Raw genomic sequence first — 27,539 nt, 5'->3', positions numbered from 1 at the left:
TGATGTGTAAAAACCAATTATCATTTCACACATTTTCAAACCCAAGCATTTTCTTCCCTTCCACCTCCAAATGTTTTCTTCTCTTACAATGTTCAGGTGTGATTCTCCCTCTTTCTCCTCTGCTACTCTTGCTTTGTTTATTACTCTTCAAGTCTGGTTCCACGCTCACTCCTTGTCCTGGGTTCTCACAGGCTTATCTCTCGCTATGTGCACTCAGGCCCCACCCAGGCCGTGGGGTAGGGCCCTGGTTCAGCAGTTGCTAGGCTAGAATCACACAAGTTTCTACACAACAAAACAGTTCTCTTTGAACACCACAGAAAATAAGATAAGCCAAAATGGCAAAGACAGAAGAATATTTAAGAATATAGTGTTTTTAAAAATATGGAAATGAAATCTTAGTGTGAGCTCCCCACTATCTGATCCTGGCTTCAGCCTTACCTTACAGCATTAGAGTCAGGAGCTTAAGTATCTGCAGGAAACAGGGAAAGGGACGGGGTAACTGTTGAAGTGTAAATAAGATATCCAGTCAAAGGAAACAACCAAAACAACAACAAAAGAATAATAACTTTATCCACAAAAAAATGTTAAAATGTCTTTAAAAAAAGAAATTTTTAAAGTGCATTTAAAAAAGAAAAACAAGCTGTGTGCCTGTGGCAGGGCATGATGCATATAATGAAATGTGTGCACTAGGGAAGCAGTGAAAAGACAGTCAGGAGGGCCAGCCTGGGCTGGATGGGGTGATCCTGTTTCAGTACATGTATGCATGTATATATGCATGTATATATGTATGTATATCCATAGTGTGTCTACATGTATAAACATATATAGGTCTCTATGTGTGCAAAGTATATATACTTTCATATATATGTGTATATATATATATATATATATATATATATATATATATATATATACATGAAAGAAGAAGCACAATGAAAGACAATGTTGAAATGGCCAAATTAATCAAAATGTGATCAAAATACATGGACAGAAAGGCAGTGAATATAAGGAGCATAACCTTTTATAACACCCAAATTTTGTTCAAATGCCTTACGAGGCAGATATCAGGACCAAGATTCAATCACCAACTCTACCAATTCGCCAGTCTTCTAATCTCACCGTATGTCAGAGTAACACAATATTTAGAATAGAAAGGAAGAAGTCAAAAATTGTTTTGATGGAAGTCATTGAAATATTGTATGAAAATCATGAGCTTCTGCTCCTTGGGGAGGGGGGTGGGGGTAGGGGGCGGGGCAGGTGGTGTGAAGCCCAGCTGAGTTTCCAGGTGGGATTAGAGTAGGGAGGAGGGGGTGGGGGTGGGGGACAAGGAGTGTGAAGCAGCAGGGTGATAGGGAAGTGTGAAGCAGCATGACAGGAATTTGTGCCTTTGCACAGAGTTGGTGACTTAAAGCAGAAAGGGAAAGACCAGGATAATCAGCGAAAACTTTCTAAAGGATTCTCTGGGAAGAATTTTTAAAAAATATCCAGAGATTACTTTAGTAACTGTGAACAGTGACAGTTTATGGTATAGTTTAGGAACAGATCGCAAGACAATGATAAATGGGAATGGCAATAGTCAGACATTCGTAAGATGGTATGAGGGAGGAAGGAAAGCTGTTGGCACTGGGTAAACCATGGCAATGGGAACAAATTGGCTTTGAGAGGAGAGTGCTGCACAAGGATTACTACAGTCTGTCAGATGAGGGGCAACACCAGATAAGGGGGCAACACCTGATGAGGGGGCAATCCCAGGTGAGGGGGCAATCCCAGATGAGGGGGGCAACACCAGATGAGGAGGCAATCCCAGATGAGGGGGGCAATCCCAAACTAGGAGCACATGAATATTTTGAGAAATTAATGGAAGGAATTGTGGAAGCAGTAAAAGGGTGGGATTATGTGTGAGAATCCGTGTGCTATCCATGAAGGGGAGAGGCATGGAGGGCTGAGGCTTTGACAAGCTTAAGAATGCAGAAATGGCATCGAAAGGAAAACGCGCAGGTGAGACTGAGGGCCAGGCCTGGATCTCTGAAGAGCATGGGGCAGTGCCACTGAGCAGACCAGGGTTAACACAGTGTAGATGGCATACTTAGAAAACACTCCAAGTGATTGCAGAGAATGGGAAGAACCAAGTGATGGGTAATTTCCCAGGGTTCAATAAGATGACTTTTGCAGATACATTTCTAGGAACTGGAATTTTCAATTTTTTTTATTATTTTTTTATTTTAACCTATTTTTATACTTTAAGGACCTCTATAATGAATTCTATAAACAATTTTTACTTTAAAATATTCCTTGTTTTTCATAGCTTAGGTCTCCCCCCTTTTTTTAGTAGACAAGAACATGACTGTAATCAAGATTTTGAAATCTAACTAGAATAGATGAGGTATTTCTTTAAGGAAATAAAAATGTTGTATTGTGTAAACCAGTATTCATTCTTTGCATTTTACTTTTTAAGTATTTATATGTATGGACATCACAAAATTTAGTTCAGAATATATAACTCAAAAAATGGTTGTCAGTAGATAAAATGCTTTTATATATACATGGGAATTTTCAGTTAGACATAATGGATATAATGGAGCCTAATACCTTTTACCAAAACTTAAATAAGAACCTTTGTAATATTCCACAGTTCTTTGTGAACTATGTGTAATATTTAGCTATCAATATTTAGTTTAAAAAGTGTACAAAATACTGAAAATTATTTGTCTAAACTTGAGTGTCTTAATGTGACTGCTGAATGAACATAGACTCTGAAGGAAAACCAGCCTTTATGTTAGTTAAAGCAGTAAGAGCACATGACATGTCTTTATCCATAGGCTAAGAAGGATGACTGACCCCTCCATAACTGAAGATGATAGAGTATATAATGAACCCTTATCAAGAATTGTTAGATGATAGTTGAGTGGATGGATTTTTAAGAGTATGACCATGTAACCATTCTAAGACAGTTACTGGCCTCATTTAGGACTCCATTGCTGGGAGTCCCTAGGGTCTTTCTTGCTTTAAAATGTGCTGCTAACATAGGTTAAAGGAGGTTAAATTCAAATTTAGTTTAAAGCAGACAATTTGTGTTATACTTTCTTTGATCTTTCCATTTTTCTTTCCTTCTAAATATTTCACTATCTGAATACTAGCTTACTGATGCACAGTGAAATAATTACCAGCCAATATATTGATTCAAAGGAGAGGATTTACTGATTCCTTGAGATGCCCGTGTCTACACACCCAGATGAAGAGATCTTGGTTTCTAAAATGCCACTGCACCTCAGAGTAGTCACATAAGGCGTGCTTGAATTGTTGGTGCAAGAGTAAGGGTCACTCAAATACATGCCTGGTTGGTGGCTAGAAAATCTTATATCTCCTAATTAACATGTTTTTTCATACAAAAATATCATGTCATTGCCCACTTTTTTTTTTTAACTAGCTGTTTTATTAAATAGATTAGTTTATATGTTGAGGTCTGCATGAATTTTGTATCTAAAAATTAGCAAATAAATAGTCTCTATTCATGTCAAACGTTGCCTCAAGGAATTTGTTTTTAATTGGTATTTAAATATTTACACTACAAAAATTTGACAACTTTTCGTCTTCTAGAAATTCAGTGGGGTAAAATTAAAGTCAACCGACATGTTACAGGGCCATCAATGCAATAGTAGATATTTTTGGTGTTTATTTCTTTTTTTTCCCTCAAACAATTTAACTGGCATGTACTATAATAAAATATACTTAGTATATGAAATAAAAAGCAATGATTGATTCAGTATTGAGACTGGTTTCCCAGAGTCTCTCTTGCATAAACAGCTTGCTTTTATGCCTATGCAATTTTATTATCTCAATCACTGTATGCTTTTATAATATCATGAGAACAACTAAGATTATGCCTTTTTTTTCTCTTTTCCTTATCAATGGCTTCTGTGACTTTTAGCTCTGAATCTTTAATAGACACTTTTAAAATCGAATGTTACTTTTAGCAGTTGAAAACGAAGGAGGGAAAGAAACAGAAAACTTTAGAAACATCCCAGATCTTTCCTCCATTTTTCTGTATATGGCTTGTCATTCTCATAGTAGTAAAGTCAGTCACATCACGTGCCAGGTAGTGTGAACAGTGGAGTTCACCTTTGTGTGTTGCTCATGATCGCATGTTTATGTCACCATGTTTTTCAGAATCCTCGGTCAGTAGCAGCTCTCCAGGGTCAGGTCCCAGTTCACCAAACAATGGGCCTGCTGGGAATGTTACCGAAAACGAGGCTTCAGTTCTGCCTCCCACGCCTCACCCCGAGGTAAGACCCCGCTTCATCTATGTCTGGAAACAGTTTCTGTGTCACAAAGCAGTATATCTAAGTCCAGGCTTCCAAATTTTCACACATTATAAATCGATAAAAAGAGCCCAAGTGTTTCCTAACCATTATGAACGAATATTAGCTGTTTTTGTACTGTTTCATGTCAGCGATATAGTTTTATATGTGGGTTTGAATAAACTTGATTATATTTACAGGTGTTTTGATGACCATCCATGCTGGAAGAATACTGAAATGCAAACCAGAGTCAATAGGTTCTCAGCTATGCTAACTCTGTGCTGCTCTGCTACAGATTTGTAATCTTGCCTCAATACCAATTTTTCTGGTAGGAGTAAACCCATAAATAAGCAAACCAAGCCCATGTTATGCCTCTCACAATAACTACTAATGACATAGATTTTATTCATTTGACCTAAAGTGTAAGGGAAAACAACTGATGTTTGTATTATGATCGAGGGAAGTAGAATTTCGCTAAGTAAGCACTTATTTAGTATTTACTTTGTGATGGTCATTCTACCTGCAGATATACATATAAAGATAAACAAAAATGTGAACGCCATTAGGGAAACTGACTTAATGTAGAAAATTGCTTTAAAATATCATCATTTGTTGTACTCGATGACACAATACTAAGGAGAAAGTGAGTGTCAGTACAAGTCATGTGGTTTCTGTGTGGACTGCAGGAAGGTAGCCACATTAATGGAACTATTTGGAACTGACTGGCCATAGACCAAAGGCCTAAAGTTGTTCTGTCTACGCATCATGCCACCTCCTCCCTATGCATCCTCTGCAGGGAGAGGTGCTGCGATGACTTCTGGTATGTATATTACTTGCTTCTTCCTTTGTATTCTAGAGTCTTCGTACTTTGAGGGCAAGCGGCATTGGTCGAATCTGTCATTCATTGGGTTATGTCAGTAGCTTTCTTGCCATGGCATTATCCACACTGTGCCAAACACTTCTACCCACAAGGGAGTCACTTTACTGTCTCCTGACATAACCCCCTGATTTTAAACAGTCATCTTTACTGACAGAAATGTCCTCCACTGCTCTGTCAGTTAATACATTTCACATGCACACACAAACACACATGTACACATATAAACTACTAGATATTACAAAAATCATTAGGTGTAAATATAAGCAGTGGAAATGGAAGCTTTAAAGGCCTCACATTCTTGACTTTGGCCTCTGGTTTCTGATGAACTCAAAAAACCTCGAGATAGATAAAACAAACAAAGAAAGAAACAAACAAACAAAACAAAACAAGAAAAGCCAAAGACCAGTGCTCAGCAAGGAGACGACTCCAAACCCTCCAGCCTCACCTCACACAGTGCTAAGGACTAAATTATTTGGTGAGTGTCCCACCTCACTCCAACAGTGGCAGATTTTTCTGCCTGAAAAGTTGAAACTCTGAGTGAGTTTGTGAGTATTACAGCAGAGCTTTTTGACTTAAAGTGTCCCCATACGTGCAGACCCCAGGTGCCTGCACAGAATGTGTGTGAATCATACCTAGAATAGGACATCATCTTCTAGCGTCTAAACCTCTAATCTATATGCAAGGGAACATTAGTAGCAAAGGTAAGGGTCTTGCTTATGAGCATCTTTGAGCTACTTCAAGACTAACATTCAACCTCTATACAAATCTCTAAGACCCTCATTAGTTTTCAGTTTCATAGTATCTTGTCACTTGTTAACTCGTTTTTATTATACCCTCCAAAATACACGAATATTCTATGAATACTTATGATCACACATATAAGTAGGACTTTAGGACTTTTAGGGGTTGATATTACATCCCCATATTGAGTGATTTTCTATATTCTGTAGCTCTTTAATTAATTTCCAAGAAAAAATCCATTTGATCACAAATAGTAAGTTATTAACATGATTTCACTAACCACAAAAACGCTGATGAATAGGTTCTGATCAGTCCTAGGGCTGTTTGTACCTTAGAAAAATGAGAGTGCAAGACACTACGCTCAACCGCATAGATAATTCTAAGATATGCTGTTGATCACTCGGCTTTGGGTCCTTAGCTGCCTGCTCCCATTTTATTAGATTCAGAAAGAGTTCAAATGTCTGTCTGGGCATCTTTAGTAAAGGAGTGAAGACAACATGTTGGATTTGATTACAGTTCAGGCGGGAGGACAAAGAGTATGGTTTGAGAGTTGCTAAGTTACTAAATGTATTCAATCACTGCTCAGCAAATAATGATAATAATAATAATAATAATAAAACCCAGGAAGAAGTGTTGGTGAAAACAAAATGGCGAAATGGAAGGTTATTACTCTTCTGGCTCTTTGTGACCTACTAAATTTTTGAGATTGCCTAATTTTAAACATGTATGTGTATATACGTGTGTATGTAGCTGTATACATGCACAGCTACAGCCAAAATGGAGCGTATAAGTCAAGACATTTTACTTATTTTATTTCTGAACCTTTTATTCAGACAAACTAGGCTTGGATCTCCTTGCTTTTCAGCTGTTGAGCATACTCTGTCACTGCAGATCTCTCCTTCCACCCCCACCAGGCAAAAAAAGAAAAACAAAACAAAACAGAAGGAAATGTGATTTACTGGAGTTTAAAGGGTAGAGGGATTTCTCCAGGTCAGTGGCAGGACATCCACTTCCAACGCTCACAAGGCCAGTTCAAAAGCGAGTAGTGAATTTCCTCATAATGAATTAATTGTGTGCCTGAACTGTGGTCCAAAAGGCCAGGTGGGCAGACCTTTCTGCACCGATGGGTAGCCTTTCTATGGCCCAGAACCAAAAATACAGGCCTGATGGCTAACACGTGTTTTCTGCTGAATTACACTCACGGAGCTCTGTCCTGTGATTTAGTCTGCATAGGTAGGAGGCAGTAGAAGTGAGGCAGACTGTCAGCAAATTAGCATCCTAGCTGTGACACATTACCACCTAGAGAAAGTGGACAGAGCCAAGTGCGCAACTGCTAAGAATTTGTTGTGTGATTTTATTTTTTTACAGTTACCCTGTAAGATGGATCACAGAATGTGATTTCATAGCAGCAGACACTTAGAGATCAAAGTTACGGTATTTGAAGCTCAAACCCTCAGTTATATAATTCGCCGTTTATGGAATACCTGGCTTTGATGAAATTACACAAGTAGGTTTTCATCTTAAAGGAATCAAGGTATCAAGTTCATAATCTGCCAGGGATATAGAGCAAGTTGAGGCCAGTCTGTCCAATATTCTGCAAACCTGTCTCAATGGGAAGAACAGGAAAAGAGAGTTGAGTGTGTCTCTTAGTGGTGCAGTCTTCACGTAATACACAGAAAGTCCTGACCAATCTCAGTCGCCGACTTAAAAAAAAAATGCTGCAGGTGTAAATGCTCTCTCTCTCTCTGCTGTGCCTGTAAGTAGAGTATATCATCCCTAATCCTTCAGACTACATATAAATAAATGGGATTCTATTTGCATTTGCATATGAGGAGACCGGGAAAGGACACCTAAAGTTCTTGAGCCCTTAGATGAAAATGATTTTGTGTTCTATCCTATAAGTCACAAGTCCCACCCAATGTAGATGAGGCAGAGGCAGGAATGAATGAGAATGTACTGTAGATTGCAACTCTGGACACACAGTATAGTGGGTATCTAAGTTGTCTGTCTGTAGACAGCGCTTGAGCATTGCTATGTAACCAACTGCTTGGTCAAGTCGCCAAACTCCTATTAATCTTCAGATTCCTGATTGATTAAGAGGTGGCAATACTGGTTCCTGCCACTTTGTCCAGTCAGTGTGTGCAAGGCAGGTAGTGCATTCTGACATGGAAAAGGAGTCCATTTTGTTATTGTCATCAGCGTGGACTCTTCGTAGGGAAAACTCATTAAGTTGTTTGTCTTCGGGCCAGCAGCTCTCTCTCACAGGAGAGCGAGTCTCCATCTGCTCTGACCACTTCTGTTCCGTTCCTTCTATTTTTTACATATGCTCCGTCCCAGCATCCAGACTGTTGGAGCTACTGACTTTATTCCTTTGTAAACTTGGTTGGGAACTAAAACCTCAAGCATTTCTGTTTCCAGCTCCCATCAGAGGCGTCCATAGCCATCGAGTTGCTTGCATGGTTAATACTGTGGGCCTGCGGGGTCAAATATGCTTCCGTGCATATCAGCACCATGACTCCAGATACCAGTAGATTTACTTGATAGCTGTCTTAACAGTAGCCAAGTGGCTGGTTTGTTTCCATTTAAATATTAGTGGCTGCCTCTGGTGTTATATTTTAAAATGATTTTTTCAGGCGATTCCAATCATAAGGGTGAAGTGTTCTGAGATCACCGGAAATGACGTTTGTTTTGCGCCGGCCCCATGGCTCATCTGCAGGATGTTTGTGTCAGTCCTTATGACAGTGGCTATGCCATCTCCATGTCTAAGTGGGTTTCTCAGAGCAATGGTTTATATGGCAGCAATGAAAACTTGTACCCTACTTGGAAAAAAAAGCTCTGATGACACAATAGTTGCATAAGCCAATGTGGCAAAATGAGATCTTTTATAAAATATAAATGCAAAGTTATAGGACAGTTCCCAGGGCTTTTAGCAACTCAACAGGACTTGGTGTTTTTCCAGAGGACCCAAGATTAGTTTCCAGCACCCATGTTCAGTGGTGTACAACCACTCATAGCTCCAGCTCCAGGGGGTTTGATACCTTCTTCTGGCTTCCGTAAGCACCCATATAGATGTGCACACATGCACGCACATACACTTAATTAAAATGAAATTTTCACCTTCCAGTGTTCCCCCATGGGTCTCACTGGATATATAAACCACATTCCAGGGAAAGCCCCATTCATGCCCATGTGTGACTGGCCAACACACACACACAAAAGAAAATGTGCTCCATGTTTTCTTCTTGGGCTCTTTGTTGATTTTGTTTTGATTTACCTTGTTTTGATTTCCATTATTATTTTAATTTCTTAAAATTTATTTTATTTTATTTTATTGAGAGATTAAAAGGAGAAACAAGGATAGGAGAGAGAACATGAACTTAGTGGGGAGGGCGGTAAAGAGGTAGGGAGAATCAGGGAGGACCTAGGGAAGCAGAAGAATGCAGTATATTAAAAACTATTCTGAATAAAGCCATATGCAGGGGGCTGGTGAGATGGCTCAGTGGGTAAGAGCACCTGACTGCTCTTCCGAAGGTCCGGAGTTCAAATCCCAGCAACCACATGGTGGCTCATAACCATCCATCACAAGATCTGACGCCCTCTTCTGGAGTGTCTGAAGACAGCTACAGTGTACTTACATATAATAAATAAATAAATCTTTTTAAAAAGCCATATGCAAATATAAAGCCACCAAGGAGGGAACATTTAAGATGCAGCTGTCTTGTTTTTAAACAGTCTGCAATTTTAAAGTCAAAGTCAGTAAGAGAGACATTCACTGAATTGCTCACCTCTGCTCCCTATAGACCTCTTTTACTCGCTCTCTTTGTCCACTGCTCCTCCCCCTTCTGTTTTTGTTGTCTCCAGGGCAGTCATGCTCTCCTGGAGTTTTGCCTGCACTTTGTGTATACTTTTTGCCCTGTCACCTGTGAATTTTAGAGAATATGAGTGGTACACTGTCATTTACGTCATTAAGTTTCTTACCTCATTTTACCACTAGTCATGTGTTTTGGACCCAGCGATAACTTACAAATGCTTTAATCACTATAAATTCCATGGTGCCTGCCGTGCCATGATATCTACCCAGTCCTGTTCCTCAGCAAGAAATGCTAAGGAGTGGAGCCACACCATTCTGACCGCTTCATGAGAGATGACCAGGAAGCTCCCACTCCAGTCAAGGCTTCTGTAGGCTCGTACTGTGTGCTTAGTTATGGTTTATAGTTCGAATTGTTGGCCAGAATAACTGTACCTGTCCGTGAAACCCCTTTGGCTTCCTTCATCCAGAACACTGACATGACCATTCTTCTAACTTTTGTTAGTCCTCATCTTTGGAGAGATTTGATGCCTTTTGTTTACACCAGTAGCTTCTTATTGTCAATGGCTGAATGAATATCTCCTCTGACAGGCAAATGTTTTTCAGTCTTTGTATATTTTATTCATCTGCAAGATGTCCTTCCAGTTGACAAAATCATGAAAAAAAAAAAAAAAAAAAAGAAGTTAAATGCAGTTTTGAAAGATCTTACTAAAATGTGACCATCTCCCCTACATCAGCCCTAGGCTCTTCCTGTATGTTCCTGGTGAGTCACTGATTACCCATGATTCACACAAACATCTCTGTATCATTCAAAAGCTTTAATTTTAATACAATAATGGTGGACACCACAGTCCACTGATGCTGGTTCTCCCCTCTCATAGCAACTGACTAGCATGTGTGGTTGAAAGTGCAGGCTTCTTTGCCTGCCCAGCACCTAACATTACCTAATACTGATGAGCTGATCACTAATGGCATCATAAAGGTTATGTGATAGCCTTTAACTGAATGCTTCTAGTCCATTTGCCTACATGTTTTCATTTGTGGATGGAGACGTTTTATGTTGAAGTCATCTGTCCAATGTTCTAAGCTGTGATATGTTGACATCTCAGCAAGATAGCACCAAGGATGGCCCCAAGCTCTTTCAAGACCACCTTCTGGAAAAGTTCTGTGTTTTCCTGCAGATCCCTGAGAGCTTTTTACCGCGCCGAGGTAGAGGAGCACACCAGCCTGGGAGAGCACAGGTTACTGTCTACGTAAATGGCAAGTGGCTCTGTACACTCTGCGGCTAGCAATAGAGAAGACACGTTTACATTTTATTATATTGACCCAGAACAGATAGACCACCCCCACAAAGAACCTAGCTGGGGACAGCTGTGCTCAAAAGGACAATCTGAAAGGAAATGTCTGTCTCCTTCAAGTTATGACCCGAAACACTGAAAACCTCTGTAGACTCTGCATATTTCCTTATATACAGCTGAGAGCAATAAGTAGTGCCCAAGTGCCGTATGATTAGTTTATGACTGTGAGAAGACCAGCCATAGGCATGGGGACAGAGAATATTTCTTGCATTCCGTGGAATATTAGGGAATGTCATGTGTGGTTTGTATGTCCTCCTGTCTGTAAGATCACCAGGTCTGTCTTCTTAACTGGCTCCACTTTCCCCGCTTCTGTTCTCTTCATAAGCTTTAGAGTTTCTCAGGCACAACATGAACCTTACTTGTTTCTCCTGCCTCTGTTCCTCGGGGGGATGGGGGGTGGCAGCTGTAGTGTAGGATGCATGCAGAGATGACCCTACTGTCCCACTGGGAGTCTGCATGCCTCATATTCTTCCCTCAATCTGAACAATGATCATGAAGTAGTTTGTGAATATTAGTGATGCTAACCTCCATATACCACCATGAGAGATGGAGCCACAAGAATTTTATATTAAGCTTCTAGAGCCTGCCATCCCACAAAAGGAATAAACACAACCCCCTTCATGTCAGACAAAGCCCACATGAGCAGCCTGACAGCTGTTTCCACCACCACATCTGAGGAAAAACTCAGTTTCCCCCAAATGTGTTGTCTTCATGTATGGGGTGGGTAGAAGGGTATAAAAAGTTATCTCAGTTTCACAAAGAAAACCTTGTCTCTGAGCCTGTGGCATTCTCCTGTCAAAGTTCCTGTCAATTCACTGCTGTGGGAAACAGTTACAACCTTGAATGGTTAATTCTCAATTAAAGTTCCTATTTTTTTCTCTTCTATGAATACATATGAATAGTTTATTCCTTTATTTTCAAAGAGTATTAGCTGCCAGTAATGTAATAAAACTATATTACTTGCTTGTATCTTTTGTGGTTCATGCATATGCTATATACTAAAACTGACTTCGAAGCCAACTGTGTAAACAAAATAGCTGCTTGTTATTTTACTTTGAGCAGATATACAACTATTACTGATAGCTCCTAAAATAAAATTATAACCTCATACATTATAATTTAAAAATCTTTCCCAGTAATTTTCATGCTTTGGGGTTTTAGACAGCTTCAATTTTGCCATATAAACGCAATGGAGCATTAATAGTTGAACATAACACATGATTTTCATGCATGAATAGCTGACATGTTCTTTTAAGAAGAAACACAGCCTGAGGTAGAGATCTACGCTGCACTAGGAAAACTCCACGTTAAGCTTCTCCTTGTATTATGTTAAGGCCAAGGCTCATCTCCAAACAGCTGTATGATTGAGATAACGGTTTGGAATAACATCCTGTGTTTTGGTGGCACAGCACTCTTCACTGACATTCTGAGGTTACATTGCAGTAGCACATATTTTCCCTTGTTAATTGATATCCCAGGTTTGTCCTGAGGAAAATCTACAACTCCCCCAAACATGCTTGACAAGTTATTATATTTACTTTAGTCAAAGCCCGTGTGTGCAATATCTCTCTTGGAGGTGGTCTATTATTGGAGTCCCATATGCTTTTTGTTTGGGAAGAAAGCAGTCACTGTGTTATACTGTAACATGGAGTATCCTTTTTCGGGATGTTGTACCCTGGGGAACCATATCAGGCCAGAGTTCCCTAGTCTAATAAGACCTTTGTAACTCTTATTGTATAAAAGTTCTGGGAGGGGAGCAAGAGTTAAACAGAAGATGTAAGTCAAGCAACCACAGTAAGCCACATGTAGGGACACATTTCTCTTAGTGTTGGATTAAAAAGGTGTTTGTTTTAAAAAGCACTGAGATGCCAAAACATTGAGTATATTGTGGAATAGAGCTCTCATAAAAAAATTTAAATTTATTTTTGAAAGTATGCATTGTAAAATAATACCACCCATAGTTTATTAATATTTTTACATTAAAATGTGATTAATATAGAAGACTTATATAGTGTTGCTTAATCTCCTATGAGTTTCCTCCCAGTAAATGAAATAAAACTATGGTAAAAGCTATGACTCTTTGATGAAATTATTCTTCCTCCTTGTTGTATGAGAAAATTGATCAATGCTCAAAAGAGTCACCAACTGTGATTCTTGTATTTTCCAGATAAATGAAAAACATACTAATTATATTCAAATATCCATATTTTCAAAGGAATTTTTCATGGTAACCATAGAAATGCTGTTACCATATTTTTTAGCTCTCTGATAATATATTGCATTTGAATTCTATGCTACAAAGCTTTAATATAGAAACAAACAGTAAGTACTTAATGATTTTCTTCATTGTGATCATGTAGAAAGTGCTTTATGAAGTTTGAAAGTTTACTAAGAAAACTGATGACTTTGTAATGTTTTGAGAATCTCCTTTTCTCATTTTCTTAACAGCAACTGGTTCCACAGCAGCGCATTCTAATTCATGAAGATTCCATGAACCTGCTAAGTCTCTATACCTCCCCTTCCCTGCCCAATATCACTCTGGGACTTCCAGCAGTGCCGTCCCCACTCAATGTGAGTCATGGCTCCCGCCCCTCAGCCTAACCCAGTGCAAGCGACACCTTGTACATGATCTCACTTGTATTACTTACATCGTTAGACTTGAGAACCTTGTTAGCAAGAGCATCCCTGGCATGGCTTGCTGGTTTCTGCTTTTAGTTTCAAATTACAGAATTGCTCCATGTGATCATATACAAATCACTTACTTGGGTAACAATTTTTAACAAGAAAACATCTAGCAGTTTTCACATGTACAATTTTGGTGGATCCAACATCCTCCCTGTGAACAAGAGATTATGGTCCTTATTTTTACAGATGAGGAAGCTATTCCTAGGAGTCTGAAATCCCAAGCATTCAGACCCTTTTAGTGAGTGGCAGACCTGAGCATCCCCCAGGCCAGAGCTTAGAGGTTCAGCCTGTTACACATAACAAAAAGTGTTTATAGAAATGGTTTTGTGAGGGACTTTATTTGGGGAATTCACTCATTCTGTGGTGAAGAATACCTATCTGGAATGCTCTCCAAGTGCAACACTTTATTATTCCCAGGAGACTTCAATAGAATTACTTAGTTTAAAAAATCTTGGCAGCTGAAATAGGATCTTCAGGAGGAGTAATTGTCCTAGTATAAAGGAAGACAAAAATAATTTTATATACGTTCTCTAAAATAATATGTATTTTACTTGTTACAAAATATTAATCAGCTTTACACAGGATAATTCATCACAGATGTTAGTAAATTAAACCTTCCATACATAGAAGTCAGATGCTAGATACTGGAAGTAAAGGCTGTCCCCACCCTGCCACCAGTGTCAGCACTCAGTGTCAAGCCTTCTCCTAAGTGCTGTATGTCAGACTCACATATATCTTTGAGACAGATATTTTTTATTAGATCTAAAATTATATTACATCTGGATTACTAATAGAATATAATGTCATCTTTCTATGATCATATACTGTATGTGAAGAGAAGGCAGATTTAGGATGTGACCTTTATGATCTAAGATTTACAAATGCAAAGCATGAAAATCCTAAATCATTTACACTCTTGAAATTCCAAGGATTTGTAAACAGTTGATTTTAATGAAATGTAAAATGGAAGTAGAAATGAAAGCATAAATGAGACTTGGGGGTCTTTAAATCCTCACTTATTAAAATTGTATTTTTAATTCCTCTGTCATTTATTTTAATTCTATATAAATGCCAACCTCTGTACTTTTGTGAGACTCCAACTGACATTTTGATGCCACCATTTTCTGGGCTCTTACCCACCACATCTTGCTAGCTCACACATGTACCACTTTCAACGTAGTCAAAGAAATTCTTTCCCCAAAGGATCATACTAAAGCCAGAACGTTTTATGTTTCAATAGCAATACTGTTTGGTGCCATTGGGTGAACAAACCAGTGTGGTTTGGATTAGTTTCATTTTTCTTTGCTCCCATTTTGGTGTGGATGAGGCCTTCACAAATAATTTCTCAAGCTTACCTTTGGCCAGCCAAAGGATCTCTAATATCCCCTTCCCCCCAAACACACACCAAGTGCACAGCAGAAGATTTTAAGGAAAAGAGGCTGGGCCAGGCATCACTTATATATTAAACACTGGATTGACCCAGTCTGTGACTCAGACAAACCATTTACCTCTCTGTCCTTCAATTTCTCCATCACTGAAAATTGTTTTGCCTCCCTGGTGCATAGCAATTTTGAAAGATGAAACGTAAGTTTTGAAAAGAAACATGCCACATAATTTTGAGGCATTAGACTTCTGCTTTTGTAATACCAAAATGACCACCATTCATTAAATTTTTTGAATAGGATAATTCATTATTGCTCTTGATGATGTAATTATTATGGCGTCATTACTGTGTTGCCATGCCTTTCAAGTTCTTAATAACACTTTTATTTGATATCTGTTTTCACTTGCATTTACTTTATTATACAAAAGTATCTGGGTTGTCATTTTTAATATTCAGAGATGTAGGGATCTGTTATGAATTAATAGAAAATACATATTTAAATCAAATTCTTGTCTATTTGTCCCAGCTTTCACCGAGTGAGAGAATTTTTATCTTAAACTTAAATATTTGAAACATATAGCTCTATGAAAAATTAGAGGTGTGGTAAGAATGTATATTTTGTGCTTTTCTTAAAATTCTAGAATTATAGACTGCCTTATCTTCATCTATATGATAGCCTTTATTTGAATACATTTTAACTTTCCAATTTACATCATACTCATAGAGTGCCTTTTTAAGTATTTTAGAAGTAATCTTCCAAGTTTGAAGCCTTTGACATTTTTCCAAGTTTGAAGACATTTATTTTGACTTTTTGTTACATTGATATATAGTAATTGCATGACTTTATAGTTTGCAATATGATTATTTTGTTCTGTAGATTGAAATGAGTCAAGCCAATCAATGCATGCATTTACTTCCCATTCTTTGGTAAGAAGACTTAGTTACTTCCTAACATTATTTTTTTAGTATATTTTGTTATTTATGTAACCATTACCACCAGGATCTACAACAAAACATTTAAACTTGTTCTTCCTGTATAGTTGAAAGTTTGTGTTTACACTCATTTTTAATATTTAACACTAATTTTCCTTATGCCCAGTACACTGATACCTTATTGCATTGATAAAGAGAATTGCTAAATTATTTCCTGTGCTTCAACTGCATCTTTTGTTAATTCTTGTAGTATAAAAGATACAGTATTAAGCCTGGCAGTGATGGTGCATGTCTTTAATCTCAGCACTTGGGAGGCAGAGGCAGGCAGATTTCTGAGGCAGCCTGGTCTACAGAGTGAGTTCCAGGACAACCAGGGCTTTACAGAGAAACTGTTTCAGAAAACAAACAAACAAACAAAAACAATGTTATCCCTTTTCCTCAGTATATACACTGGGCACAAGAAACTTACATAATAACTAGAGTCCTAACATTGACAGGGATAAGGAGGACTAACATGTTCATTCTTTCTTGACACAGGCTTCTAACTCACTCAAAGACAAGCAGAAGTGTGAGACACAGATGCTCAGACAAGGTGTTCCTCTGCCCAGTCAGTATGGCAGTAGCATTGCAGCGTCCTCCAGCCACGTTCATGTAGCAATGGAAGGAAAACCCAACAGCAGCCACCAGGCTCTCCTGCAGCACCTACTGTTGAAGGAACAAATGCGACAGCAAAAGCTTCTTGTGGCTGGTAATTAATAATATTATTTTCAGGTCCTTTAAGACTATTATCAGTGATCCAGTTTGACATTTAACTCAGAAGTATCATAGTAATTCCTGTGGTTGTACAAATGTCAAACTTTTGACACTGTGGGAGGAGTTATGATCATTGTGTATTCCTGGTTTGTGGGGTGGAGCTGGGAGGGACCCTTGGTATAGAACAGAATGCACATTGCAGTTTGACATTTAACTCAGAAGTATCATAGTAATTCCTGTGGTTGTACAAATGTCAAACTTTTGACACTGTGGGTGGAGTTATGATCATTATGTATTCCTGGTTTGTGGGGTGGAGCTGGGAGGGACCCTTGGTATAGAACAGAATGCACATTGCCGGTTGATGCTTCTACAGCACAGACATCAAGGTCAAGGCTTTTGCATCTTCCCCTCCCAGGCAAGCCTTCTTAAGTTATATGTCTGGAAAATGCTTCTTGAGTTCTCTTAAAATTATGTATCAGCGAATCTTTGTTTACACACACACACACACACACACACACACACACACACACACACACACAGTCATGCTCACATTCATACACACTCACACGTTCACACACTCATATGTACTAACACACTCACATTCACACATCTGCATACTCACTTGCACTCATACACACATTCTCACACACACTCACATTCACACTCATACACACACTCACACTCTTACACACTGACACTTAAACCCTCATACACACTCTCTCACACACAAAGTCACACCCACTCATAAATACACTAACTCACACTCTCACACTCTTACACACCCTTACACACTAATACTCACGCACCCTCTCACACACACTTGCATTCCACATCCACACTGACACTCATACTCACACTCACATACTCACACTCATACACACACTCACACTCTCACACACTCACACTGTGTTCACTCACATAGACATTTTGTTTTTCAGGTGGAGTTCCATTACACCCTCAGTCTCCTTTGGCAACAAAAGAAAGAATTTCACCAGGCATTAGAGGTACCCACAAATTGCCCCGCCACCGACCCCTGAATCGAACCCAGTCTGCACCTTTGCCTCAGAGCACACTGGCTCAGCTGGTCATTCAGCAGCAGCACCAGCAGTTCCTGGAGAAGCAGAAACAATACCAGCAGCAGATCCACATGAACAAAGTAAGCCAAGAAGCAGAGTTAAATATTGTAAGCATTGGTTTCCGAAGGAGTGTTCTCTTCACTGGAGATGGGAGGAAAAGGCTGGGACTGGACATAATGCAAATATTACTGTCCTTGCCCAGCCCTCTGGGTCCAAGGACAGGGTCACAATATCACTATTCTCATTGTTTTTACGTTCACAAAACAGTTGAAGTAAAGTTGAGATCATGGATTAATAACGTGATTTAAGACTGAGGAGGTGTTTATTTAATTCACAGACACATAAGTCCTGTGTGCATAAAGCCTCATTTGTGATGCAGGGTATATGTGTGGGCTGACAAGTCAGAATGATGACACAGGTGTTGGCAGATAGGACAGTGGAAGCCAGCATTGTATTTCTTGGCAGCTAGGTCATACTTATTTTTCAGTATGCCTATTTCATTCCAAAAATCATTTGAAACAGTTTCCCTGAAACTTCTGGTTATTTCTTTCCCGAACCCTGATATGGGCTGAAAAACCAATTATGGTCTGTACCAGAACATACTCACTCTGAGTTTTCCTACTAAACCAACCACAAGGAAAGAGTGATTGTGCTATAATGATACCCAACAGCACATGAAAGCATGCTGTGTGAATTTGTAGGAAAATGATCTCTCTGTGTTATTCCATGTGACATAGACTCATGCCCTGGAGACATTACTGTCCACTGATAAACAGATGTACAGCTCAGCTTCGTCAAAGCTTTGTTGCAGTGCAAAACACAAGGCCCAACAAAATAAGCTCTGGTGGAAGCAGAAGCCATCACTGCCCTTTCCGTCTACCTCATGTCAATAAGTGTGGGGTTTTCATCTTGTGCCAGCCTTACTGTGACATTCCCTGAATCTTGGATTCTTTTATTCTTGGATCCCACTGAAGGATGGAGTCATGAACTAAAAAGTTCTGAGAAGTATTGAGCAATAATAGAAATAAATTTGTCCAGGCTAGCCCCTTGCTTTCTGGAGACAGTGCATGGTGTGTGGGTTGAGCTAGTGAGATGGGATTGTGCTCTTTTAGGTCTTCTTTCTCTAGAGCTTAGGCCCATGGTTCTCAAACTTTGGACTGTGACTCCTTTGGGAATTGAAAGCCCTTTCCACAGGGTCACCGAAGACCATGGGAAACACAGATATTTACATTACAATTCATAACAGTAGCAAAAATTACAGCTATGAAGTAGCCACAAAAATAATTTTATGCTCGGGGGTCACCGTAACATGACGGACCATATTAAAGGGTCGCAGTCTTAGGAAGGTTGAGAACCGCTCTTGTATCCTCTTTCTCAGTCATCTGGCTGCAATAGCGTCTCTCAAAGATTGTTAATTTAATTTCTATCAAATCAATTTCTCCTGGAAGGAATTAACTCCCTTCTTTGCCTGTTGCAGTATTCATAGGTTGACTGCACAGGTTCAGCCTATAGTTGCAAAGCTAGGCTTATTTGTTTGGCGGCTTTGTGGAAAAACTTAAGATGAGTTCATATCCCTTTTGCAAATCTGCCTATTGCATGAGATTTACATTGGATGATGGACTTGCAATCATGTTTTTGCCCTTATAGTCTTTGTCTTGAAGCTAGGTTTTCTTATAAAACTAATATTGGGGTGTATTCATTGTATGCTTGTTCATTTTAACATTTATCAAAATACTTGAGTGTACTTATCCTGCTGTTCATAAATCAGCTAAGTGTGTCCCTGTAAGAGAACATGTTTTATATGAATAACTGTAGAATATTTCAGTGTTCACATTTTATGACCCAGAGTTGCCACTGTTCCAGACTCAGATGGGATGCTAATGCTACATTTTTCTATTTGGTATCACACTAGAGATTTTGACAGGCGGATGCGAAGCTCAGTCTCAGGATAAAACTAAGATGAAAAGCAGGCATTTGCATTTGAGCACGAGGCAGAGCAAATCTTATCAGCAGCCTTTCCCATGTGGGGCTGATTCCTTGGAATCTGTTAAGAATTCTACCACAAATTAGAAACAAGCCTATACTTTGAGGTATACGTTTATACAGTGGTTTGATTATTAAATCTTGTCTTAATTAGGTAAAATGAAGGCCAGAGAACTTCAAAGTGTAAAGCTGATCTCTGGATGTTAGCTCCTCTCAGCTCGGGTGTTTAGATTACTCAAACAGGTCTCCAGTTGGCTTTCCTCCAAATATGTATTCCATATGTCTAATCAAGTGGCATATACACACTGGATATCCTCTGGATTCTGAAAATATTTTAGCTGTCTTCAGTTGTGTAAGGAAATGGAGAAAAATCTTACTAATGGAAATATTGAACCTGTATTGTACTTTGAAGTGTTTCCTATAGAACCACCAATAAGTGAGTGACTACCATTCACCCTTCTTGTAAGGTGATAAGGATATTTACTTTTCACTGGGTTATGGCTATGCTTTAAATGCCAAGATTAACTAAGTTTCTGCATGAGAATATGTCTTTTGTGTTCTGTCCATTACATTAGAATAGTTATTAGTAAGAAATAAGCACAGAAATTTTGTCATCTTCTACTATCATAGATGAACCTTGATATAATTCTTTCCAACTGGAAAAAAAAAACAAAAAACAAAAAAAAAAAAAAACAGTTGGCATCCTCAGATCATGCTCCTCCCTCATGAGCAGTCATAACAGGAAAAAAAGCATATGTGAAAATGTAGGTGTGCAAATGGCATGCTAAAAATATGTTTTTCTTTAAGACTCTGAGCATTTTATAGCTCCTATCCCCCTTGAGTCCTTAGAGAAAAAAGTATAAAATGAGAACCTAGTTAAATCTACCCGGGCTGTCAAGGTGAGCCACAGAAATATGCTTGCCATCACACCTGATGATCTGAGTCAATTCCAAGGACCCACATGAGAGTGGGAGAGAACAGATCCCCACACGTTGTTTTTGCTTTTTGTTTTTGGTTTTTTGTTTTTTGTTTTTGTTTTTAAATAAAGCTATTTCTAAAGCAGTACTGAGTTCAATAGTTGACCTTCACGGTAAAAAAACCTGAACGATACATTTGAATTGTCAATAATCCTTAGAAAGTTTAGAAGGAACCTCTACTTTATGTACTTGGTACAAAGTTTTGCACTGAATTTTTGCCAAACTTATGAAACACATAGTATAATATTATTAATCCTACCTGGTGAATTAACTACCCATTGTCTCTGTTTCAGTGCCATTCGCATGGGGTATTTGTATCTCCCAAGATTACTTGCCTCTTATAGTTATGATATAAATGATCAAGGACTACCAGAAATACAAAATTTTTATTGCAGTGTCTGCCAGCAACTAATGAGGCAGCTTTAAAGAAAAGAGAGTTCCAAGACAGAGAGAAAACTCACTCAGAATGATTTATCATTCACTTCATGAGTATGAACACTTAGTTCCACAGAAAGATGCTTAACCATGCAGAAATCATATCTTGTCTCGTCTCTTTGTGTGTTTTTGACAGCTTTAAAAGATAGAAATTGTGCATTTTTATCCCCAGTGTGTGTGTATTTAGACTATGGTGCTCAGTGTTTTGACAAAGCTTGAGGAACAAACAAACAAAGAAACAAACAAGGCTTTCTTTCTCCGAGAGCCACTGAGTCTTACCTTGTTTCACCTGGGTTTTGTTTCCCCTGTTAGGAGTCAAAAGAGTTGTTGAAATTTTCACAAAATTATAAAAGACCTGCCACAACCACCAAAAAATAGTAAGATATGAGCAATTTTCTCCTGAGCCCGCCTTATATGTTGTCAGTCTCCCACCACACACACACCCCGCCCCCAGGACAACAAAACAGTGATCTAGTTAAAAAGAAACACACGACAGTCATTTTCCACATGGAGGAGCTTTTAGATAGAGTTTAACAAAAGTACACATAGGCAGTCGTGTCCTTGTATGTGTGTGTGTGTGTGTGTGTGTGTGTGTGTGTGTGTGTGTGTGTGTTGTTTCCTGAATGTCCTTTAGGTTTGAGACTCTACTCGATGTTGAGACATCAGATCTCTAATGTCCCCTGGCCTCCAACCCACAGAAGCACCATTTTGTTATAGTTTTAATAAAATATCATTGACTTGTGCCCAAGAGTTTCAGATTTAACTGAAAATTTTCATACGTTGTCTAACATTTGCCTTTAAAATATTCATCCTATGAAATCTATGTGATCTGGAGTTTAATATATATTTGGATTCACATGCCATTCCCCTTATACTAAGCAGACCACCACCAAATTCTCACTTTGAGTAGACACTGCCTTAGAGCCAGTATTCCTTGTCCAGTGTCTTCAAGGGAGGAAGAGAGGGCAACTCACATAGTAATACATTCTACTCAACATCAGAACAAAAGCCGAGAGGATGGAAATTGAATGTTTTGAAGGAAATAACATTTGAGATTTGATTAGTTACCTCCCTTGATTATTTTGTGTCTATAACCTTTTCTTTTTTTTCCTGTTCTTTCACTTTTTCCTTTTTTTTTTTTCTGGCTCTATGATAAATATCTTACTCATCCCTTTTGGCTGGATATCAGCCAACACATTTTTAAAAACAAATATAATTCAAGAGATGATAGCTTATATATGTCAAGGTTCAGCCTAGATATAAGCATTTATTATTTATTTATTACCATGATACTTAGGCATTTTGACATGAGTACTATTTTATCATACTAAAGATATGTCTAAGACAAGACCAATAAATTGAAGGCCAAACAGATGTGCTGTGTTGCTTTATTAAAGCAGGTAGATGTTCTCTTATGACAAGTAAAGCAAAATATAATTGTGTTCAACTCTAAAAGCTGAACAAGTAAGGAGTTTCCTTAGCATTTCGGGAGAGACTCTTTCATCTTAGTGGTCACATGCAAATGTGACATGTGTGTATTTCCTTCCTGAATTGAGTGCTAATATAGGATTACTATTTGTATTACTGGAAACAGCATGCATTTTACCAAAACTATTTGAAGATCACCAATCCTATAAACATGTATATCTTAAAATATCACTGTTTATGAAGCCATAGCTCGTATTCATAAGCAAATCTGTATTCACATTAGGTTTATTATAACAAGCATAATACTGTCTCTGATTACTTATGAGATGAAAATCTGAAGCATAATTTAAAGCCTGTACCCATCTCAGACCTGGGTTTTGAATCTATCATTCCTGGTGTAATTTTCTGCTTTCTTTTCTGTGGTGTGCATCTCCCCATTGTCTGTTCCTCTAGCTTAATAAGCTTAATATGTAAATAGACCAGATCTCTTTTACATACAGTGTCTACTATGAGCCGAACTCTCCATGCCAGCATCTTTCTATGCTTTATCCCTTCAACAACCACCAAGAATATTAATTTTCCAAGGATTTCATCAAGTTGAGCAAGTTGCCATTGCTTCCTGTCCACAGAACTAGAGTCTGATCTCCACTGTTGTGTGAGTGATTTCAGTCGAGTTCCTGTCACTAAGCAGAAGGTTTTATGTCACAAAGCTACAGATCTCACATATCAGAGCAAAACAGACAAATACTTTAAAAAGCAAGGTCACCCTGTGATTTCTTGTGTGTGTGTTGCTTTAGATTTGCCATGAAGAAGCCTTATTTCCCCACAGTTTAGCCTCCTGCACATTGCCTTCCATTCAGGTACTCACACGCTTGCCAGTCCTCATATGTGGCCTTGGTGGTGGGACTCACGGGTGTCTTGTTGGAGCACGGCTTGCAGATAGCTCATCATACATGTGTGTGTGTGTGTGTGTGGTGCCAACTTCAGCTGCAGCCGGGTCACATTGTGCTTCCTTCTTGAATGCATGCTGCCACATGACCATGTTTTAGGTTGGACAGACCGTCTTCTTACAGGAGTTCTGCGCAAGCCCAAGGCTGAGAGTTGACTCACTTTATCCTGTTCTACTGAAATGCAAATGCTGGCATCTCCTCTATGGGTGGATGGAAAATGCCTTGTTTTAAGTCTTAAAAAGCTGATGAGCAGAAACTTGAACAGTGCTTTCATTTAGGAAAGTAGGCATTACTCTTGTCAGGGTTCATTTCTCTCCATCCCGCTGACAGCTTGTTTCTATGCAGAGTCTTTTAATCACCAATTTAGGATTACATGTTGCCCATTAGATGGGTAGTATCTTCAAAAAATTCGCACACATTGAAGGCAGTTTTTATTACAGTAAAAAGCCCCCTCACTTATTTATCTATCAATTGAAGTTTATAAAAGAAACTTTGACTTTTCTCTTAAATAGATTCTGTTTTGACATGATTAGGTCAATATAAGTAGATCCTAGTAGGTATGTAGTGTGCTTTTTTTTTTTTTTAAATCCACTTCTGCTACAAAACCAGCTGACATCACCATGCAAAATTTATATAAAAGCATTTCAATGTGTAATTACAACTTGATGGTTTATAATATACAGAAAATTGCTTGTTGCCTTATTATTAGATATGATGAAATCTTGGGTTTGGGAATGAAGCTAAATGACCCTTCCAGTGGATTAATGTCTACTCTTCATAAATTCTCCACTGATGCTTTCCTTGATGCACAGTCAAGGGAGGGCCTCAACCTTTATTTATCAATCTGCACTTTTAATCTACTCAGAGGCACTTTTACTGAATGAAAAATAAAATAGCCTAATAGGACTATGAGGTAAGAGAGCAGGGTAAAGGGAATTATCTGGGGGAAGACAACCGTGGGATTAGCTTGACTGATGTTGATTCCAGGCTGGTCAAAAAGAGACCACTGCTAACTAATATGGTTGCCTCTCAACTTTGACACGGAGTTTCATTCGACAGACTCAAATAACTAAGTTTTGATAAGGAGTTTTTAATATAGCTTAAGTGTTATATTGCATTGAGAACAATAAATGTCCAGCAGTTTCTTTCTTAGGGTTCGAGTAGCTTTTAAACTCCCTGAGTTTGTTCCACTTTTTCTGTAGCCCTTAGCTATTTCCATATGCTTTTCAAACATGAGTGCTCATAGGATCCTGAAATATCATTTGTTCTAAAATATTCCAGTTTCCCTAGAATGAGTCCCACCCAGATCTACAATCCTCTACCCCACATATCCCTTCACCCGTTCACTAATAATCGCATCATTCAGCCATAAACCTTTAACGCTACAAAATTGGTGTTGGTACATAAGAAATAATGATGTGCCACAAAAGATTTAGCCTATTTACAATGATTGTGGTATATAACATAAGTGACAATAGAGAAAGCATTATCTTTTCCTTGAATGACCCATAGACCTATAAACTGATAATGATCACATGGTTGTGTAGAACACAGACACCACATGAACTGTAAAACTGAGTCCTCTTCCCTCCAAGGGAGGTGCTTAAAGCCTCGTGTAACTATTTGTGAGTACTGCAATATTGGCTAGAGTATTCCACCTTGTGCCCGATCCTTCTCTAGTGAACAAATTCAGGGACTTAGAGGGAAGTTGGCTTGAGAGGATGATTGCGACAGAGCTCTGTAAACATACAATCCCTGTGCAAGTCACAGCATGTGTAGACACCATTATAGTTCTGTTTTCCTCATTACATTAATAAAATGGTTGTCTGCAAGTAGTAGGGTGTTTCCACAGCACACATTCTAGCACCTGCCTCACTATCCGTAAAGGAACTTCGCTGTAAACCAAGCCACCCATATTCTGCCCCAGCTCCCTCATATGCATCTCCGTCCACTATGAAGCAGGCCTTCTTTTCTGTTTGGAACAATATTACAGTTGGTGGTCAAGCTTTTTATTGAAATGTGATTTGCACACAGTAAACATATTCCTTTTGTTGACACAGTTCAATGAGTAGCTTAAGGAGGATGCTTTGAGCCTTCTTTCTAGAAAGGAAGAGGCACTGGAACGTTAAGGCGTTCTGAGAACCAGGTGTCTTCATGGCAGGCATTGTTTGGATAATCACTGAGCATTAAAAAGATAAAAATTAACTTATCAAAAATTTGCTTTGTCTTTTAGATTAATGCACATAACCAGTACGAGAGGATATATGGCATTTTGGACATTTAATTATGTCAACAATGAACTAATATTTAGAGACACCATTGTCTGGTTGTCTGGCTCCTTAATTCTGGCTCTAGAGATTCCACTGAGATGCACAGAAGCGACACGGCAGGGTGTCTTCTAGCTGGAGACTGGAGTGCTTCTCTAAGTACACCTCTTGATTTGAAAGTCCTCCAAATTCTGCATGTTGTTTTTGAGAACAGCTAGTACCTACCTAATCTATTTGTGAATTGAGACAGAATTTTTATCATTATTTTTAAGTCTAGTTTCCTTGGAGCTTAAGAGGAAGGTCTTATTTTCGAAAAGGAGAATATTACATTTATTTAAAAGAAAAGGGAAAGAACAAGACAGGTTTCAGGTTGCCTGAGTATAATGTTTTAAAATTTGAGAGACGATTTTTTAAACAGGGATGAGCTGCTTGAGGGTTGCTTTGCAGAACAGTTAAGTCAGGACACCCATGTTTATGGGTTCCTCCACAATGTCAGGAAATCATCAAATAATCAAAAATAGGTATTTTTTTGGCACCATTGTTAATTGGTGATAAATGAAGGAGTTTGGGGGAAGCACATGAAGGATTTTGCGGGAAATATTTAAATTTAAATTTCAGCTATTATAATGAAAAACACTTATGCTTACACTATATTTATGGCGTTGGAACCAAGCAATGTAACTTTGATAGCAATGAGCTTCATGTGCTAATATATTAAAATTAGCAATACAACTTCAAACAGTATTTAATTAATTTATATCATGTATCAATAGAATATATGGTTTTATCATGAAATGTAAAACACCAAAATTATTGATTGCCTATAACCCTAGGAGGTATAGTTAACAACTGGAGAGTTTAGTTGAATCCTTTACTTGAAGACAGGGAATTTGGACCATCCACCATAATACCTGACAGATATCCTATAAGCATGTTTGTGCATAGGTAACCCCACACCCAGAATGGTCATTCACTGCCTGCGGTTTTCTCACTGTCTGTACAATGGCAGTAAAGTAGTATAAAGACTTAGGGGCACAATGACAGATGAGGAAGAGCACAGATTAAAGGGAGAGAAGAAGCTAGCTACATCACTCCCCTTTATCTCGGCTGGAGTCCCCACCACCGAGACTCACCTGGTGTCAGATGGACAGCACTCAGTGTTTTACAGATGGGAGCTCAGCAGAGATGCAAACAGGCTTCTGCATTTATCTGTCACACAGATGTTTCATCTCCTGTTTTCTAGCCAGCAAGGCAACAGGCTGACTTTGCTGGGGATCACCTCCAGATGTTCAACCAAAGGGAGATCCTGCCACCCCACTGAGAGTAAGCCAACATCTTGCCACATCTGTGGCCACTCAGCAGCAGTGCAAATTAGAAAAGGGCTAGCTGTACCATCTTTGTAATGGTTGTGCTTGGGGTTCAAAAAAAAAAAAAAAAAAAAAAAAAAAAGAAAAACCACATAGAAAACAACAAAATCTAAATACTTAAAAATAGTACCAAGTAACATTTCATTTTAAAAAATCTGAAATAAGTCAAACCTGGCAGGCAGAATTTCTCTGTGAATTTGTCTATAGATTTTTCCT

The 27,539-nt window shown here is 38.6% G+C and overlaps 1 protein-coding gene across 17 annotated transcripts in view; it reads left to right on the top strand.

Annotated features, from left to right (window-relative positions):
• Positions 1–27,539, top strand: part of Hdac9 (histone deacetylase 9) — an 822,768-nt gene that overhangs the window by 490,265 nt on the left and 304,964 nt on the right. For all 17 annotated transcript variants that reach the window (XM_021201632.2, XM_029540516.1, XM_029540526.1 and 14 more), the window contains 4 exons: positions 4,168–4,283; positions 13,534–13,656; positions 16,625–16,835; positions 17,779–17,996. In XM_021201632.2, coding sequence (XP_021057291.2) covers positions 4,168–4,283; positions 13,534–13,656; positions 16,625–16,835; positions 17,779–17,996 — 668 coding nt within the window. The remainder of the gene's footprint in view (positions 1–4,167; positions 4,284–13,533; positions 13,657–16,624; positions 16,836–17,778; positions 17,997–27,539) is intronic.

This window comes from Mus pahari, chromosome 7 (genome assembly GCF_900095145.1).
Source record: "Mus pahari chromosome 7, PAHARI_EIJ_v1.1, whole genome shotgun sequence".
NCBI lineage: Eukaryota > Metazoa > Chordata > Mammalia > Rodentia > Muridae > Mus > Mus pahari.
The sequence above is the reverse complement of the archived record's forward strand: the minus strand, read 5'-3'. Positions and strand labels throughout refer to the sequence as shown.